This window comes from Emydura macquarii, unplaced genomic scaffold, assembly GCF_026122565.2.
Source record: "Emydura macquarii macquarii isolate MOO-44397 ecotype Brisbane River unplaced genomic scaffold, CSIRO-AGI_Emac_v2 contig_2636, whole genome shotgun sequence".
Taxonomy (NCBI): Eukaryota; Metazoa; Chordata; order Testudines; family Chelidae; genus Emydura; species Emydura macquarii.
In genome coordinates, this window is record NW_027132773.1 from 6,113,252 (window position 1) to 6,130,924 (window position 17,673).

Here is a 17,673-nt window from a genome sequence, read left to right on the forward strand (position 1 = left end):
GGCACCTACCAGCCTCCCCCCATCTCCGGGCACCGCACGCCCAGGCCTCGAGACCGTTATCCCCCTCCCCCACTCAACGGCACGAGTCTACTCGCGGTGCTAACACGTCACCCGGCTTTAGCGCGAGCGAGTTGACTCACACACCACCACCACCCGCACATCACATGACCAAAAAGGGGTGGAGTCAGGGCACCCCCCCCCCACCTGGCTTCTCCTGTCACGCGCCGCGCGGCGACTACGACGAGACGAGCCTTGAGTGAGGCGGGGGGGATGGGGTTGTCCGCCGGCTGGCTCACGTGACCGGCGGGAAGCCGCCCCGGAAGCGGCCGGCGCGGGCGGCATGGGGGAGTCGATCCCGCTGGGCGCCCCGGTGCCGCTGGAGCAGGCCGTGCTGGAGACTTTCTTCTCCCACCTGGGCATCTTCTCGTACGACAAGGCCAAGGACAATGTGGAGAAGGAGCGGGAGGCCAACAAGAGCGCGGGAGCCAGCTGGCTCTCCCTGCTGGCCGGGCTGGCGCACCTGGCCGCCGCCGAGAAGGCCTATCACAGCATGACCTTTCTGGGCCAGAAGCTAGGTACCCGCTGGGCTCGGGCCGGGCCGCGCGGCGCATGGCGTGGGGGGCTGCCGTCAGCCGGGCGCCCCGCTCCGGCGGCCTCCTCCTCCTCCTGTCCCCTGGGGGGGGGACGCTTTCCTGCCCTGCCCGCCCTGCCCTGCCTGGGGTGATTTTGGGGGCCTGCCCAAGGAGGGCCAGCAGGTGGCCGAGCGCCCCGCTGGTCGGGGCTGTCGTGGTGGGGTGACAAACAATGCAGAAGGGCGGTGCCGCTGCGGAATGGGAGCCGGGGCCAACCATCAACCTCCCAGCCGCTGGACCTGATGAGCTAGCAGAGCCCCCGCTAGGAGGCAAAGGTTCCCTGCTGTCACACGTGGCTTTGTGTTACAGCTGCTCCACTCCCGGCTGCAGGTACTGCAGACAGAGAGGTGCTGCTCACAGACGTCTCAGGCTGCTGCTGTTTACTGGGATGCTAATTCCTGGACTTCTAAGTCCAGATCTAGTTACCGGAAGTTTCAAGAGCCTGAGTGAAATGAGTTTGGTGGTCTCAGGCTGCCTTGTAACTGACTGTCCTTATCACAGCCGTCCCTTATATCTTCCTGTGTAATCTCAGCAGAAAGGTCAAGGATTGAGACTGAACAACTCTCTAACCTGCTAGATGTTGACCCTTAAAGTCAGAGTTGAGGCATGCTAGCAGTGCACTGGGAAAGTCTGCACTATCTCTGCCCATGTTAAATGTGTTCTGTAGATGTACTAGGATTTTGGCCTCCAAAGTTACAGTTTACAAGCTTTTAAATTCATACACACAATATTTGATGATCTATTCTTCTCCCCTACTTGTTATGCATATATATATTTAAAAATATGTAAGATGGTACCTTTTATACCTGGAGGGCCACCCTTGGGTAGGTGATAGTATGAGGGCAGATGCAGAACATGTAACTTGATGAATAACTGTTGTGCCTTCTACCATCTGGCAACTTAATGTGTGGCTTTCTAGCCTGGACAAAAAAGTGTAAGAATCCCCATAATTAGGTACTGAGGCCATGCGTCTGGTCAAGCTGTGGTCAGTGCAGTGCCCAAAAGCTGTGGAGCAGAAAAGGGTTATCATCATCATTGCACTCATAGCCCTAGAGCAGGAATAGCCAATAGATGGACCAAATCTGGTCTGCCAGATGCTTTTGAATGGATCCTGAAATCTCTTTATTATTACTGTTTTTTTATTTTCCTCTCTGGAGTCTGGATCTTGATTATACCTTGACCAAGAAATTTTGAACCTTGACCAAAAAAAAAAAAAAAAAGATTACCCCTGCCCTAGAGGCTAAAGTTAGCGTGGTTAATTTACACAGGCTGCTAACAGACCTCCCAAAAGCTGTTACACAGGTGGGGATGGCAGGAACATTAAAAGCTTTAGCTCCTGCCCTCTGCTTTGCTATGCTGATTTTATTCCAGCTGGGGATTTCCCCTTACATGGGGGCATCCCCAGATGCCCTGTTGAAGGCAGCTGATTTCCCTTTTGCACCTGGGAGTGGCACACATGGCATATTGAAGGCCAAGGATCTGTCCTATTACTCTCTAGGACTCCTCAAAAATTTCAGTTCAGAGTTTATATTTAAGTAGAGACTTTAAATTATCTTTTATAATAGGAATGTAAGCTTCAGGGAGAAGAATTTCCATTCTCCTGTAAAGCTGTTATTTAAAAAGCAAATATAGTGCTTGTGGAAAGCACAAAGTTGACAACCTCAGAGTGAGCAGTCTTATTTATTCACAAAAAATATTTCACAAACAAAAGTGAAAGCTTCTCTATGCTCCCCCATGATTGTGCCCCTATCATGAGATGGGGAGACAGTTTCTAGGCTTAAGAAGGTAGTTAAAATTTCATGCCCATTCAGTCTTCTGCTTCGCTGCTTGAGACTGCCAACAAAAATGCAAACTAGTGCTGTTGTTAGTGGGGGCTTTTCACTTAGATACCTGCAACTTTTGATCACCTGAGATGGATTTGATGTTAAAAAAACCATTTCCGATTGCAAATTTCCTCAGTAGTTTCAAGGCAGAATCTGGTTTTGGAATTCTTTTCCTAAAGTACTGTATTTGAGAAATGGGGATGAGATGATGGGAATGTAATTGAGTTAAAGATTTTAGTATGAAAACCATGGGTATGATCTGCTGCAATTCTGAAGTAAATATACAACTTTGTGTAATTTGCTGTAAATTCTGGGGTGGTGATGATGTATGCAGTCTTCTGATTCTGTCCACTTTCCATATCCAGGGAAAAGTACTATATAATGCTGTCCTAAAATAGTGAAAATATCATAAGCTCAGTCCTGGGTGTTTCACACAACTGTCATGTCTTTCACTAAAACACGGAGGGTTCAAAAACATAACACCAGCTCTTCAAATATTTTAAACTCAAGTTGATGGATATCCTATCTTTAACAGCTACCAAAGTTGGTTTGTTTCTCTAAAAGAGGATGGGATAACAAATTACCCTATTGGCCTTGCTGATATTCTTCCTTACAATAAAACAGATTTTAAAGTTCTAGGCTTTGTTGCTAACATGCACGTAGGTGCTCTCTTTAGCACTGTTAGTGTGTGAGAGGCATTTAAAAAATTTTTTTTTGTTTTTGTCTATCAGCATCTGTCATCATCAATATGAATAATTCTATGACCAGAAACCGATCAGTCATATCCCATGCCCCGACTTCATTATGTAGGTTTGTAGTTTAATATGTAAGTAACATGACTTGATAGTATTCAGGCTAATATGTCATATCTGTTGATATCAGACACCAGGCTAAATTGACTTTGGATAAAGAATCTGGCATGTTTTGTTAAAATGGCTTGTGGTGGACTTTGGGGGCCAGTAGAGAAAGGGTTTTTCATTTTTTCTCTGGTGTTTGCAAAATTTTCTGGCAAACTCGCAGTTGCAGAATATTTGAAAATTTGAGGCCCTGAGTGAAACTGTTTGAATATTTGCATAAAATCTAGTCATTGAAGGAGGGGTTTTTATATTTTTATTTATATATAAAATAATTTTTAAACGGTTGATGGATATCATATAAAATGTGTTAAATTTACATAGATTTTCCTTAATGTATTTGCATTTAGCCTAAAAAATAAAGGGAATTCCATTTTAAGGCATGCACACCATAAAGTTAAAATTCCTGACTTCTGTTCTCAGAATGAATCAGATTGGAATGAAGGTGCTGATCCTGCAGTTTATACCTTAGGGGTGGACCTGTGCATGGGGTCCCATTGAAGTCAGTGAGGCTCCACACAGGCATTGTTTTAGCCCCAATAGATTCACCTGCAAGACTGGGACCTAAGTACTCTGTGAATGTTGAATCTTTTGCCTTCTGTGTTGAGCGTGCTGTCTGCTGAGAGTTTCTCTTGTTTTTGCCTGCTTCAGTGAACCGACATGATTGCAAGCTGCAGATGTAAGTGGAAGTAATGCAAATAGTCAGTGACTAAGGTTTTCTTCAGATGTATGCTTGGAATCCTACCTGTAAAAGAGGAGAGAGAGGTTTGCAGTGTCACTCTACATAATGTTACATGACCTGTGCTTGAGTCTGTTCTTATAGCATGTTGCAGCATCTTAAAAGTGATCTCAATGACTGTTTTTTTGGGTTCTTTTTTTTAAAAGAAGTCTGCCCTTTTTTGCTGTTTTATGATGTATTGCATGAAAAAAAACATGTTGGAAGAATGTTATTTAGATTGTAAAATCAAGCCCTCTGAAGTTAGGAAATGAGAGAATTTAGGTTGCCTATGCAATCTTATTTTGGCCCCTTAGTGCTTTCTGACACAGTCTTTAATCACAAGACCACATACACATACTATATTTTCCACATGGTTTCTGCAGTGTCAGAGTTCTCTATTCTCTACTTCTGCTTTTGTGGCCACCTCCCATACTTAGAACGTTTGTATTCACCTTGTTGCTATGGCACATTGCCAAATTCTTGCTGAAAACACTAGCAACAGAAGGGAATTGGCAATTTCAAAATGTTTTTCTCTTTTTGCAAACCCTGAATGGAATTTCCTGGGACAAAGGTGCTTCTCTGGCCTCAGGACTTAACTTCCTGCCAAATTTTGAAATCCTGCTGCAAACAATGGAAGTGTTAGAGTTCTTCTAAAAAAGGTCACAAGAATCTTTTATAATGGAGTATGTTTAGCATCTAAAATAATCTCCATTGACAGACACCTGTATTACTAAACATATGCATGGATTTGCTGCAGAGGTGTCATTGCTTCATAAGAACTCCATGTTGCACCAAGGGTCAGGTTATTAGCAATTCTGGCACTACCAGTTGACTATAAATCCTCTCCCCTTTCAACTCTATAAGTTCATTAGTTCCCCAGTCACTACAGAATGGGTACAATAAGGGTAGATAAGACTTGAATTTGTAATATAAAAATCAAATTGTAAAGGCTTAACAAAATTGTCCCTTTATAAGTCATAAAGAAGCCAAAAAGGCACAGGCACAATAATTTTTCCCTTTCGCAGGTCATCTTTAAAACATTTTAATTAGAAACAAGTCAAGTACCAAGGGAAGGTAGTTGGCATGGGCATATAATTACATGCAACAATACAACATGGGAGGCTTTTGGTTGATAAACAGCTTGGTAGGACACCATTCTTTTTGTTCCCTGTGTTTTACACCAAGGTATCTCTTGGGCCCCAGGGTACTGTCATCCCTAAATGGTAAATTTTCTTTCTGCTCCATGCTGGTAGTAGCTTTTTGTTGCAGCATGGAGTTGTTGTGAAGCAATGACACCTCTGCAGCAGATCCATGCATATATTTAGTAATACAGATGGCTGTCAATGGAGATTATTAATCAGAGCTAGTGAAATGGTACCTTCATGCGGTCCATTTCTGACGTCCGATTAAGTATCTTAACATTTTTTCTGTTATTGGTTCTTTTAAATCCCAAGTGGTGTCAAGCAGCTATTGAGAAAATACAAGCCCACGTTCCCCTTCTTCTCAGTAATTTAAGTTGTTGTACTTGTTTGTGTTTTGTCTTGTGGAATAACCTGTCAGGCAGTCCTCTGAAGCATTTGGATATTGTTTTCCTTTGGAATTTTGATTTGCAGTTGGGTTGTCTGGGGTGTTGGAAACCTTTGGTATACACACCATTGTATGATTCACATTTAAGTTCTGTCTTACAAATTTTAAAGTGTTTCATGATTTAAAGGGAAATGTCACATTAAAAGGTCTAGTGTTATTAATAGTAATGTAGATTATTAAAATTGCACCGTGACTCCTATGTCTAGTTTCAGAGAAAGGATTGTTTCCAGGGTCACAACTAATACGTTAGTAAGGCTAGATGAGAACTTGTTCATATTATGACCTTCCTGAAAATTGGAGATGAGTTGGGGAGAGGCAGGCAGGGAAGTCTTGTTGAAAACTGCATTGTAACAAGCATGAATTATGCCAGTTACTGAACAAAATTACATGCAGTGCATAAGCAAATGCTTATTTCCAAAGAACTTAATACTACCTCAGTGAAAATGTCCTAATGTAGACATTTAGAAGCACTTAGCTGAAAGGAAGCATGGATGTTTGCCATTTTCCAGTATTGTTGTCTATCTCTGCCATCCCTGGGTTTTGGTAATACATCCATATTTATCCGAACAGGTGGTCAGTCATTCTTCAGCCGAAAGGACTCCATCCGAACCATCTACACATCTCTGCACAATGAGCTGAAGAAGGTGGTGGCGACGGGTCGCAATGCACTAGGAGGAACAGCTCCTCACTTGGAAGAGCTGCTTTCTCACCTGTCTGAACAGCTCTGTTTTTTTGTTCAGGCTCGGATGGAAATTGCTGACTTCTATGAAAAAATGTTCACCCTCAGCACCCAAAAGTTCATTAACTCTGAGGAACTGGTAAACATTTTGGAATCCATCCTAAAGAAATACAGCTCAAGGTCAGTGCTTGTTTGTTAGAATTAAACACTCAGATGTATCATGATGTTCTCTGCAATACTATTAATGAGGATGAGGCCTAAGCAGGTCCTCTCCAGTAGGTATAATAATTTTTGTATCCTATGCTTTTATTAAACTTTACAGTCCTCCACCTGAGTTCATGCATTAAACAAATGTGACATAAGTAATGCAGTATTTCTCCATTACTCAAAACATGACCCTTCTTGAAAGAAAATATGAGGATACTTCAGCTCATCATGGTCACAGAATTGGCTTCTCAATTATATCCTGCATTTAGCAAATATGAAGAGTTGTGTTACTTATAAGGGGTGAAGGGTGTTTTGCAGCAGCAATGTTTAATGGGAAAATGTATGTTAAATTCAAAGCAGACTTAAGTTTACAAGAATGAGCATGGAATTAGTGTAAAAATAAGATACAAATACTTGTATCTGGGCAGTTTTATTTTTAGACTAGAAAATGTGCCCATCACCTAGTCTCTAGAAGCATATGTAGAGTTTAAAATAAAGTGTATCTTATCTTCAGGTAAATTAAAATCTCACTCCAGGATATATTTCTTTATGAATACCACTGTTGCGTCTCTGGAAAGACTTAATACCATACCCGGAAGTCAATCAACTTGAGATTTATTGGATCAACAGGGTGGCAAGTGTCATAGTTTCTAGGGCCTCTAGCTGCAACCTGTAGATGATCAAATTTAGGGATGATAGCAGGAGTTGCCAAGTTGATCACAGCTGACATACAGGTTCAGACAAGGACAGGCTGATTTTTAGTTATCTAAAATATAGAAACCTTTCCACTGATAGCAATTTTGAAATGTGTTGTGGGATAAAATTGAAAAGAGGATGACTTAGTATACAGAATAAAACAATGGCAATTGTTTAAAAATAGTCAGCAGTTGTAGACCGTCTTTGAAAGCTAACAAAACCATATTCAGTTTACTCTTTCCTTTAGGTAATAGTCAAGTTCTCAGCAAAAATAAATTTGAGGGGTTCCTATGTCTGGAAGCTAAACTAGATTTTAAACATACACATGCTTTAAGAAGAATCAACATAACAGTAGAGCCTCAAAGATACGAACACCAGAGTTACAAACTAACCGGTCAACCGAACACCACATGGAACTGGAAGTAAGCAGTAAGGCAGCAGGCGGGGGAGGGGTGGAGGGGAACTGTGCCTGTATTGCATCTTAAAGGTCAGCACTTCTGGGTTTCCTGTCCTCGACTCCACTCGCCATGTGAGGGACAGGCATTTGCAGGTAGGAGGTGAAGATGATGAGTTTCACAGGCACTGCTGTGAGCCCCTCCTGCCAGCCCAAGGCAGCCCGATCATGCAGAGCAGAAGCACTGCAGCTTGGGTTCTGCGTTGTTTCCTGTAAACTGTGGCTGCTGTTTCACTCCCCCCCAACCCGGCTGGTCGGAGGACGCTGTTTTGACCACTCACCACCCCCCAGCCTGTTAGGAGGCAGGCAAGTTTGCAAGCTCAGTCTGAGCCCTGGCGGCATGTGCTAGCCCTAGGATGGGAGCTGCTTTTGTTGCAGCCAAAGCCTGGCTTGGAGTAGGAGCTGGAGTCCGAGCTGCTGTCTGCGTGCTGGAGGAGTTTTAAAGGGCCACAGCCTGTGCACTGATGCGGCCCAAGCTTTGCCTATGACAGTCCTGGGTCCAGCCAGCACCTCTGGGAATGCAAGGGGCAGAGGAGGGAGAGGAGCTGGCAGCAGGGTGGTGCCAACCCCCTGCTATGTGCTGCCTCTGGAGCATGGTGGCAGTGGACAGAGCAGGGCGAGCCCTGGAGAGAGGTGGCTGAGGGCTGGGGCTTGTAGTGCCAAGGGTATGGGGCAGGGTCCCCCAGTTCAGCCCAAAGGCAATCAACAGGAATAGGGCAAGGAGCTGCTTGCAAACCAGTTAGTACTGCCAGGTACCACCTTTGCAGCCTCAGCTGGAAGACACTTACTGCAGGGTACTGTACCATAATGTTCAGAGTTACGAACATTTCAGAGTTATGAACAACTTCCATTCCCAAGGTGTTTGTATCTTTGAGCTACTGTAATTCTCAGGGCTGCTTTAACATATTCCAAATCTAGATGCTATAGTTTAATAATTTACCATTGCACTACCAGTGCAAGTGGTTAGGTAAAAAGGAGAGTAATAACTTAGTGTAAGAAACACAGCCAGAATGACTTTAGAGCTAATGGAAGCTTAGAACATTAAAATTAAAAATCGCACTTTCAGAAACTTTCCCTTCCTAATGCTAAAAGCACTATCTAAGACAGGAGAAAAATCTTTTATTCCATTTAGTTTGTGCTGTGTGCTTGATAGTGCTTGTGTAGCTTGTTTCACAAGTCAGTGGAAGAGCAAAAACATGCTTAAAAATGCAAAATGACAAAAATTGACAAATATTACGGGTACTACCTGGAAACTGCAAACTTTTAAAAATAGATTTCATGTTCCTGTCAGTATTCTTTTAACTTTTTAATGTATTTTCTCATTCTTTCTGTTCTTTAGCTCTGAGATGGCTGCCAGAGACAGTAGCTCAGATTCTGCTCTGGATTAGATGCCTACCTCTATGACGGAGGAATCCTAAAGTGATATAGAGCCAACGTAGTGGTTCCTATGTCAAAAGGGAATGTAGCTAGGGCTTCCTTCCATTGCTCTAATATATGTTGGGGACTGATCTGGTGCAATCTCAAAATTGGGGAACTGTAATAAAGCCACCTTGGTATCACCTCTTCTCCTTCTTCCCTTCCTGAGAGTATATGAATCTTCCTCACCAGCAACTCAAAATCTGGGCCATTATTAATTACTTGATTCATAGATTTTTTTTTGTAATGGCCAGAAAAAACCATTGATCATCTTATCTGACCTTGCTGTCTTTCCTTCCTTTATTTTGTTTACCTGGAAAATTAAATATGTATACATATATAAATAATGTGAGAGAGAGGTGTCATGCTGTCTGGTATGGCATATGATCAGGAGTGCCAACCTCAGGGCAGACTGTCAAGAAGCAGGACAGAGACCCCACACTGGTTGTATGTTCTATAATTAGATTTCACCAACTCCGTAACAAGTGTGAACTCCTAAGCATATAGCAATCTTACCATGGAGTCACAGACAGTCCCCTTGGGCATTCTAGTCTATCTAGCCACCCAGGCAAGTTGGACTTAATGATAGGTGGTTGCTATACACCAAAGATCACAAAACACTCAGATGGTTTTCAGTCCCAAGGGACCGGTCACTTACCCCAGGTCAATTTGTACCTTAGATCTCACACCGAAGAAAATGCTTGTAGCCAGTCCTATAGTAAACTATCTAAGGATTTATTAACTAAGAAAAGAAATGAGACCATTATTACAAGGTTAAAGCAGGCAAACATATACACAGTCTGTGGTTCCAAAAAGTGACAGAGTTGTAGTTATTGGTCAGCTCTGAATGTCTTTTAGGGCTAAGCCAGATTGACCCTGGGGATCTCTGCTTCTGTTTCATAGCTCCGACCCTGTGAGAATCCACACAACAAAAGAGATGAAAAATTTTCTTGTCAGCTATTTTTATTTTCTTCTTCCAGAATTCAAGCTGATGGGACAAACCCTTTTGCTTGTAGACTCTTCATGGCTAAACGGGGCAATTAAAAAGTCTTTGTTTTGTGATGCTCCACAATGGCCCATTTAGTTTTGATAGCCTTCTTGGTGGGCAGTTTCAGAGCAAACATTTTTTATAGGTATAAAGCAAAAACTTAAATAATACCTTATAGCATGTGAAAAGATATTATAAATGAGATTAATGCGTTTTATGCAATTTACAATCATTTCATAAAGTCTAAACGCATTGTTATAAGTCCAACTTAACCGTACTAACGCACAGGTGAGACAGAATGGTTTCCAACAATGAATTTGTCAGGGCTGGTTCACACTGACAGCGCAATTCTGCGGCTGTTGACGGTAGTTACGCAAACTACGCAGAGTAGTTTGCGTAACTGACATCAACTGCTCTGCTTCCATTCTGCGCACTGTTCTTGCTGTGCTGAGCCGAAGCGAACAGGGTTCCCGTTGGCTCCGCGCTACGCTACTTGAGGGGGTGGACTTACTCAGTCGACTTCCTGATTGATTGAGCAGGTCTCACTGACCACTCAGTCGATCAAGAAAGATCGATTTGGTGGTGACGATTTTGCCGCCGTCAGTCTGAACATAGCCTCAGTGTTTGGCTGAGACCTGAAGCCTGGGCAAGAGCTAGCACCTGGTCTGCCAATGTCACACAAGTAATAACTATTTCCTGCCAAGGAGTGAAAAATGATTCTTCAGGTTTATGAAGCAACAATCAAATACTTCATCATTCTATATTTAAAAAATAAAAGTAGATAGAGGCTCTTTTTGTCACTTTTTATTGCTAGCTTGTAAACTACTGCCTTTACTACAAATTTTCTATCCATGTTTTAGAAGACATTGCTTCTCCAGCTGAACTCTTGAATTCTAGAGCTGATGTTCAGGCCAGACTATTAACACAAATAGTTCCTAAAGGTGGTGATGCATGGTTCAACAAGATTAATTAAAACTTATACAAATAATAAGCAAATTAGTAAGCCTAACTTTATGCAAACATTTTTGAAGCATTGGTTTTCACTGTAATCAGCATTACGTGCACGTGGAAGGAGAAGGCAAGCTCCAAACTGAGATAGTAGCTGTAATGTAGCTACTTTTGCTTTGAAAACTTGCAAATAGTTGTAGAACTCTGGCTTCTCTTTGGTGTTGATGCAGAAAAACAAATGTGTGGTGAAAGTTAAAAAGTTCCTAACATGCTTTTTTTGTTCTACTAGAATATTGTAAAAACCTGTCTGTTATGCAATACTGTGCCTCCTCAAGACATTTGTGTTATAAGACTTAATTAAAGCAGATGTTCTTGGCATATTCTTTCAATTTATTCTGCAGTCAATATATTTTTAAGCTTTTAGTTGTGGTTGATGTGTATATTTGGATTAAAACTGTTTAACAAATCCTGCTAGGTAGTGAGACATGAAAAGACTGCTATGAAGCATGAAGCGAGCTGGGGGCTGTACATCATAATGTTAATCCACAAGACTTGGCAGAACTGCACTAACATGAATATTTTAGCTGCTTTTAAAGATGAAGAATAACCTTCATAGGTCAATATCACTATAATAAGTGTATTCAAATGCTTGATGTTATATATCTGGATATATCTAGAAGGAATAGGATTTCAGAATGACTTCACTTAATAGACAGCATCAAAAAGAATATTGTCCTAACAGACAGCAGAATCATTGAAAATAAATACATAATGCTATATGTGGTAGATGCAAAAGCTCCTTTTAATTAATACACTAATTTTCTCAGTGAACTGTTCTAATAGACTTGTGGCTCTCCGCCATCTGAAATAGCCCACGAACCCTGGATCTTTGCTGCAGTGGAAAGCCAAAATGTGTGTTAATGTAAAGCATTATTTCTAATGTTGGGTAAATTGTCTAATTTATCTTCAGGGCAATGTTCATCGTGATCTGCAAGGTTAGGCGTTTCATTTTCTTTCAAAATAACCACCCTTCCCCCCCCATTTTCATAACAAGCTAGAAAAGACGTACAACCTATGCAGTGCAACCAGCTGCTTATGACCACTTTAAAATGGTTATATAATCTTAGTTTTTTTGCAGATTCAGAATATTAGTACTTGTAAAGTGCTCTGAAAAAGTAAAGCCCGGAAAGAATAGTAAATATGTATATAATGCCTTTAAAACAAAGGCCTCATGAAAACAATGGGTTTGATTTCCTTTTCTGGGCTGTAGCAAAACTGTTCTCAGGTTTTTGTTGGATACTGTCAATGTTAATATGCACCAGAGAAATGAGTCACACTAGTTCCTGTTTCCCTTAAAGATACCTGCCCAAAAAAAAGCAGGAGGAGAGGAATGGGGCCTGTGCCTTTTTGCTGTTTTAATATGACTTAAATAAGGCCTGAAATGCTTAAATCTGCCTTTTAATTTCTTTTCCTTTAAAAATATAAGGACTCCTAAGTCTTGTCTTTCCTGTTTTCGCTGAGAGGCCCATAAAAGTTAATTGGAATAATCCTCAGCCCTTACTTGAAAGGCTCAGCATATTATACCTTGTTTAGGAAAAACGGGGTAGACAAGTTCTGAATTAATCTTGTCAGAAAAAAATTAAGAACCCAAACTATACAGACTTTTGTGTATCAAACAGGAACAAAAAGGGACACACCAATTTCCCCATTTTGTTAGTAGTTATAACAGGGAGAGAAAAATGAGTTCTAGCTCACTTTCATTAGATAGAACTATTTTTATTATATAAAGCATATAAACCCTCATGTTTCAGGACATAACCCCTCAAAATAAGTTATTAGTTTAGGAAAAAACCTTCCATGTGGGTATTTTGTCAATAATTTTCCATTAGGGGTTTCTTGCACCTTCCTCCGAAGTATCTGGTACTGACTACCATCCGAAAGAGAATCGTAGACCAATAAGGCCACTGGTCTGATCCAGTAAAGCAATTTCTGTGTGGCAGCACAACACATCTTATGTGATATGGTATATTAAGTCTTATACACGTTTCCGTCTTGATTCAAAATCCAAGATCATATTACTGTATCAGTGAACATATACCGTGGTGTACTCTGCTAGTTTCACTTGCTGCCTTAGGATTCCTGCAGCACCATCAGTTGTCATGATGAACTAGGAAATCCTACCAGAGCAACTTATGCATACCAAGTCCATCTCGGATAGGCTTCTGATAAGAAATTTCCTATGGGAATTTGAGATTTCTTCTTGAATAGGAAAATTGCATGTAAACATTGTATGTATTCAAAATGAGAATTTAAGTGCTGGGGTTGGGTGGAGCTTAGAAGGAGCAAATCCAGTGGTATCTGAGATTTTTTTGCGGTGACTGCAGGATCAGTCACAGATTCTGCCCATATGGCTATGATGTTTCTGAAAGGATGTTCTATAATACATGAGTTTCCACTTCCAGCTAAAGTAAGTTCCAAACACATATTTGTTACTTGACTGGAAATTGAGTTTCTCTACATCTACACATGCAAGAGCATGGAGCTGCTCTAAATAAAAGGTATATTAAAAATTAAATTTAAATTTCTAAATTAAGAAAAGGGAGAGGTTCATTCTCTAATTTCCTGTGTCCCACCTCACCCAGGCCTGCTCTGACATGGCAGGACCCCTCTTATGAATAAAATGCATAATGGCACATCTCCCACTCAGGCATGAGAGCTGAGGTTATTTTCCCCCTTCAATTTCTATTGTACAAGTGAGGGGATGATCTTGTCCTCAGTTTTCTGCTGTTGGATGGATGGATTCAGCCAGGATGGCAGCTTCAGTGTGATGTTGGCCAGCCTTCCATCATATCTTGCCCCTCAGCTGCTGTTTGGCTGCTGAGCTTGAGAGCAGGTTTGGCAGCAGATAGTGAATGAAGGTTGTTGTTTTTTTAACCAGTTCCCCTCTTTCATCCTCCTACTGTCCCCTTTCATTGTGAGGAAACTAGTGACTATGGGGAAGCCTAGTTGGACAACGATCTTGCAGTTACAGGTGTGTCATAACCATCAAAAAGTGTCTTATTGCCACTAGTTATGTAATATTAAAATAAGACTTAAAAAAAAAAGAGAGAAAGATTCAGTATCTTAGTGACTGGAAAGGGCGGGGGCATTGGTGCTAGAACTGATAAAATATTATTTCTTTCCATTGGTAAAAACAGATGCTACAAATGGGTGTTTATCAGGGATGAAGAAATGATGCTGCTTTCTTAATTTAAATTTATTTATGCAAAAACAGTGTTAAAAGTAATGCTCTTTCAATTAATCAACATAGATTTCTACATTTTTTGACTTTCAGTGTTGCTTTGCCTGAGAGTTGGTGTGCTAATTAATGGAGTACTTCTTTGGTCATGTACAACATCCCTCACACTTTTAAAAACATTTTGTTTTCTAGGTTTCACCATCCAATCCTCAGTCCTCTTGAAAGCAGCTTCCAGCTGGAAGTGGATGTGCTTGCACATCTTTTAAAGGCCCAGGCTCAGATCTCTGAGTGGAAGTTCCTCCCATCCCTAGTCAACCTGCATAGTGCTCACACCAAACTACAAACGTGGGGCCAAATTTTTGAGAAACAGCGAGAGACCAAGAAACATCTGTTTGGAGGGCAGTCTCAGAAGGCCGTACAGCCGCCACACCTTTTCCTCTGGTTGATGAAACTCAAAAACATTCTCCTTGCCAAGTTTAGCTTTTACTTTCACGAGGCCCTCAGTAGACAGACAACTGCATCCGAAATGAAAACGCTGACTGCTAAAGCTAACCCTGATTATTTTGGGAAAATTTCCAGCTTCATCAGGAAATATGACGCTGTTAATGTTTCTCTTATCTTTGACAACCGTGGGTCAGAGAGCTTCCAGGGACATGGTTACCATCATCCCCACTCTTACAGGGAAGCCCCAAAAGGGGTGGATCAATACCCAGCTGTGGTCTCTCTGCCCAGCGACAGGCCTGTAATGCACTGGCCCAATGTAATCATGATTATGACTGACAGAACCTCTGACCTCAATAGTTTGGACAAGGTTGTTCACTTCTATGATGACAAAGTCCAAAGCACATACTTTCTGACACGCCCTGAACCTCATTTTACCATTGTAGTTATTTTTGAGGCTAAGAAATCAGAGAGGGACTCACATTTCATTTCTTTTCTCAATGAAATCTCACATTCCCTTAAGAATTCCAAAGCTTTTGCGAGCCTGAAGCCTGGATCCAAAGGATAAAATACATACTGAGTTGCAGACTGCCAAGGCAATACATTAGACTGGAAAAAACATACTATAGCTTTCAAGGATCATTCGTGATTCTCAGAGTTAATTAAAAAGGAACAGTTATTTTAATATTTGTTGTGAACACTTTTTTAGCTAATAAACACACTTGAAGAAAAATATAGAAAGAATTTTCTAGGCAGTGCACATTGGGATGACTTAGCTGTGGTGCATTAAAATGGCAGAGGTAGGTTTTTTTTGCATGGTGCTCAATTCACAGTATGAATTCATATTTTTTCAGTCCATGACACTGTTGCCGTTAACTAAGTGGAATGTATGCACTTTATATTATGCTGGTCACTGACTATAACTTCTACAGAACTTATTGAAAATTTGGTTAGAGTGGAGTATTAAGTTATCTTTTCAGAACACTGTTGTTACACTATCAGGCATTATGGTGGAATCTTGTTATTTAATAGTGATATTCATTGGGAATTACTGAAGCTTGCAGATCTACAAGCAAACAATTGCAATAAAGTTGATGCATCATAAAATGTACTTTTTAGTAACTAGTTTTAATATTTCAGTGTACAAAAACTTTAAAAGATCTTTGTAATGACTTTTCTTTGACACTTGCTTTTAAATCCCCACTAAAATAGGAGAGAGTGCCAATATTTTGAATTATAAAGTGTGCAGATTAGCCATAATTCAACCAACAAACAAACAAGCTGCAACCCAAGCATGGAGTACAGCATCCACATGATTTTAAATTACAAAGAACACCGGTAGTGTCAAAACTTAAACTTCCACTGATGGAATGAAATTGAAGATAGCTTCAGTTTGTGTTGTTTTGGTGCTAGCAGGTAGTTTGGAACAATCTTGTAGAAAAATAACAAAGCCCTTACTTTTCCTTTGTCCATTTGCCATTCTGAAAAAATGCATTAGAAAAATACCCCTTTTAAAGAAACAGCAAGACCCCAAAACAAAACTAAAAAAGTCATGTATTTACACTCTTCTAATTAAAGTTAAGCTGTACTATTGTTGGTTTTCATAGCTATTTTTTCTTTCATACATCTTCAGTTTTGCTTTCTGTTCAGATATCATAACTAACTTTTAAAATAACTTTCCAGTTAAGATAAGAAGCCAAACTGGTTTTGGTACTTGAATCCAAGTCCTTCTGCAACACTTGCAGTGCAGTTATCTAGTTTTGAAATGTCTCCCTATTTTTTTTTAAGTTTAAAAAAAAAAAAACAGCCCCCTCCCAACTTTGTAAAGTCATTGTGATAGGAGAGGGCTCTGTTTCCTGTCCAATTGCTATTTTTTAAAAATCGTTTGTCTGTACTTGTGGCCATCTTATAATGAGTGATTCTACTTCCCTTATCCTGAGCAGTACCTTACTCCACATGCACTTTCACTGGAAATCAAGTGGGACTAATCATGGAGTAAAGTGTGATGTGAGTAAAGTAAGGTTGAACCTTACTGGATGCACTTCATGGATGGTAAGCAGGCGTAATATGGACATTATCAGATTTACTTTGTATGTAAAATAGGTCATTTAAGCCAAAATTTTAGTTGCCCACTTTCATTAAGACTTGTCCAGCTCTAACCTATGTCAAACAATGAAAGTAAGTACAGAAAATCTAAAGAGCAGAAGAGGTTTTCATTTTCTTCTTTGTAAGGACAGAGCACTTGCTTTTCCCTCTTGATGCATATATAATTTGCTTTAGCCTCTAAGGCAGTTGCATTCATGTATTGAGGAGAAAAATACACCATGTGATTTGCTTCACTTTATAGATGTATGTTAAATAAAACCATCCAAACTTCATTAGGATTATATTGAAATGTCATGCTTCTATTGTAAATGCTTCAACATACTGCCATGTAGCTGAGACAATTTTTATTCTATCTTCAACTAGTGCTGCCTGTGCTATATTACAGTTTCCAGATCACACTGTCTTTTAACAGGGGGGAATGTTGCTATCGCTTGCTTTAGGGCTCCTAATTTCCATTGAAATCAATAGAAGTTAGATGCCTCAGTACTTCTGAGGAGCTGGGCCCCAGGGTGGAGATTGGTCTTTTAGACAATTTTAACATACCTCTCTTCCTCCCTCCCCCACATAGTATCAATCCCTGCTCCAGCCCTGCCGCCTTAGCCTGAATATCAGCACAGGTGCTGTCATCAGGATTGGCCCCATCCTTCATTAGTGCAATGAGTAGTTGTGCAACCCCTCTATTATACCAACTGGGGCTTTGGTGGAGGGGTGTAAATACCTTCCTTGTTGGAGTTTCGGTGGCAGAGAGCAGCACTTTGAGCTGTGCCTGCACCCAGGATAGGGGGAGAGGCAAGAGACAGACCGGCTGTTCACTGGGAACAGAGCAGCAGCTGCCCGCAGAGTTGCTGAGTTTGGCTAGCGAGCTGTTCAGCACCACTTGTGGAGG

The 17,673-nt window shown here is 41.0% G+C and overlaps 1 protein-coding gene across 1 annotated transcript; it reads left to right on the forward strand.

The window, feature by feature from the left end:
* Positions 1 to 247: 247 nt before the first annotated feature.
* KICS2 (KICSTOR subunit 2) lies at positions 248 to 17,431 on the forward strand. The gene is made up of 3 exons (XM_067564114.1): positions 248 to 575; positions 6,185 to 6,473; positions 14,433 to 17,431. Exons 1-3 carry the CDS (start codon positions 341 to 343, stop codon positions 15,247 to 15,249), a joined length of 1,341 nt encoding a protein of 446 aa, XP_067420215.1. The 5' UTR covers positions 248 to 340; the 3' UTR covers positions 15,250 to 17,431.
* The last annotated feature ends 242 nt before the right edge of the window (positions 17,432 to 17,673 follow it).

What these genes read in the sequence shown, in the direction of transcription:
- KICS2 (XM_067564114.1), top strand. Translation starts at nt 341, where the DNA reads ATGGGGGAGTCGATCCCGCTGGGCGCCCCGGTGCCGCTGGAGCAGGCC. An exon ending in CTTTCTGGGCCAGAAGCTAG is followed by an intron (nt 576 to 6,184) that starts GTACCCGCTGGG and finishes TTATCCGAACAG; the next exon opens with GTGGTCAGTCATTCTTCAGC. An exon ending in CTAAAGAAATACAGCTCAAG is followed by an intron (nt 6,474 to 14,432) that starts GTCAGTGCTTGT and finishes TTTGTTTTCTAG; the next exon opens with GTTTCACCATCCAATCCTCA.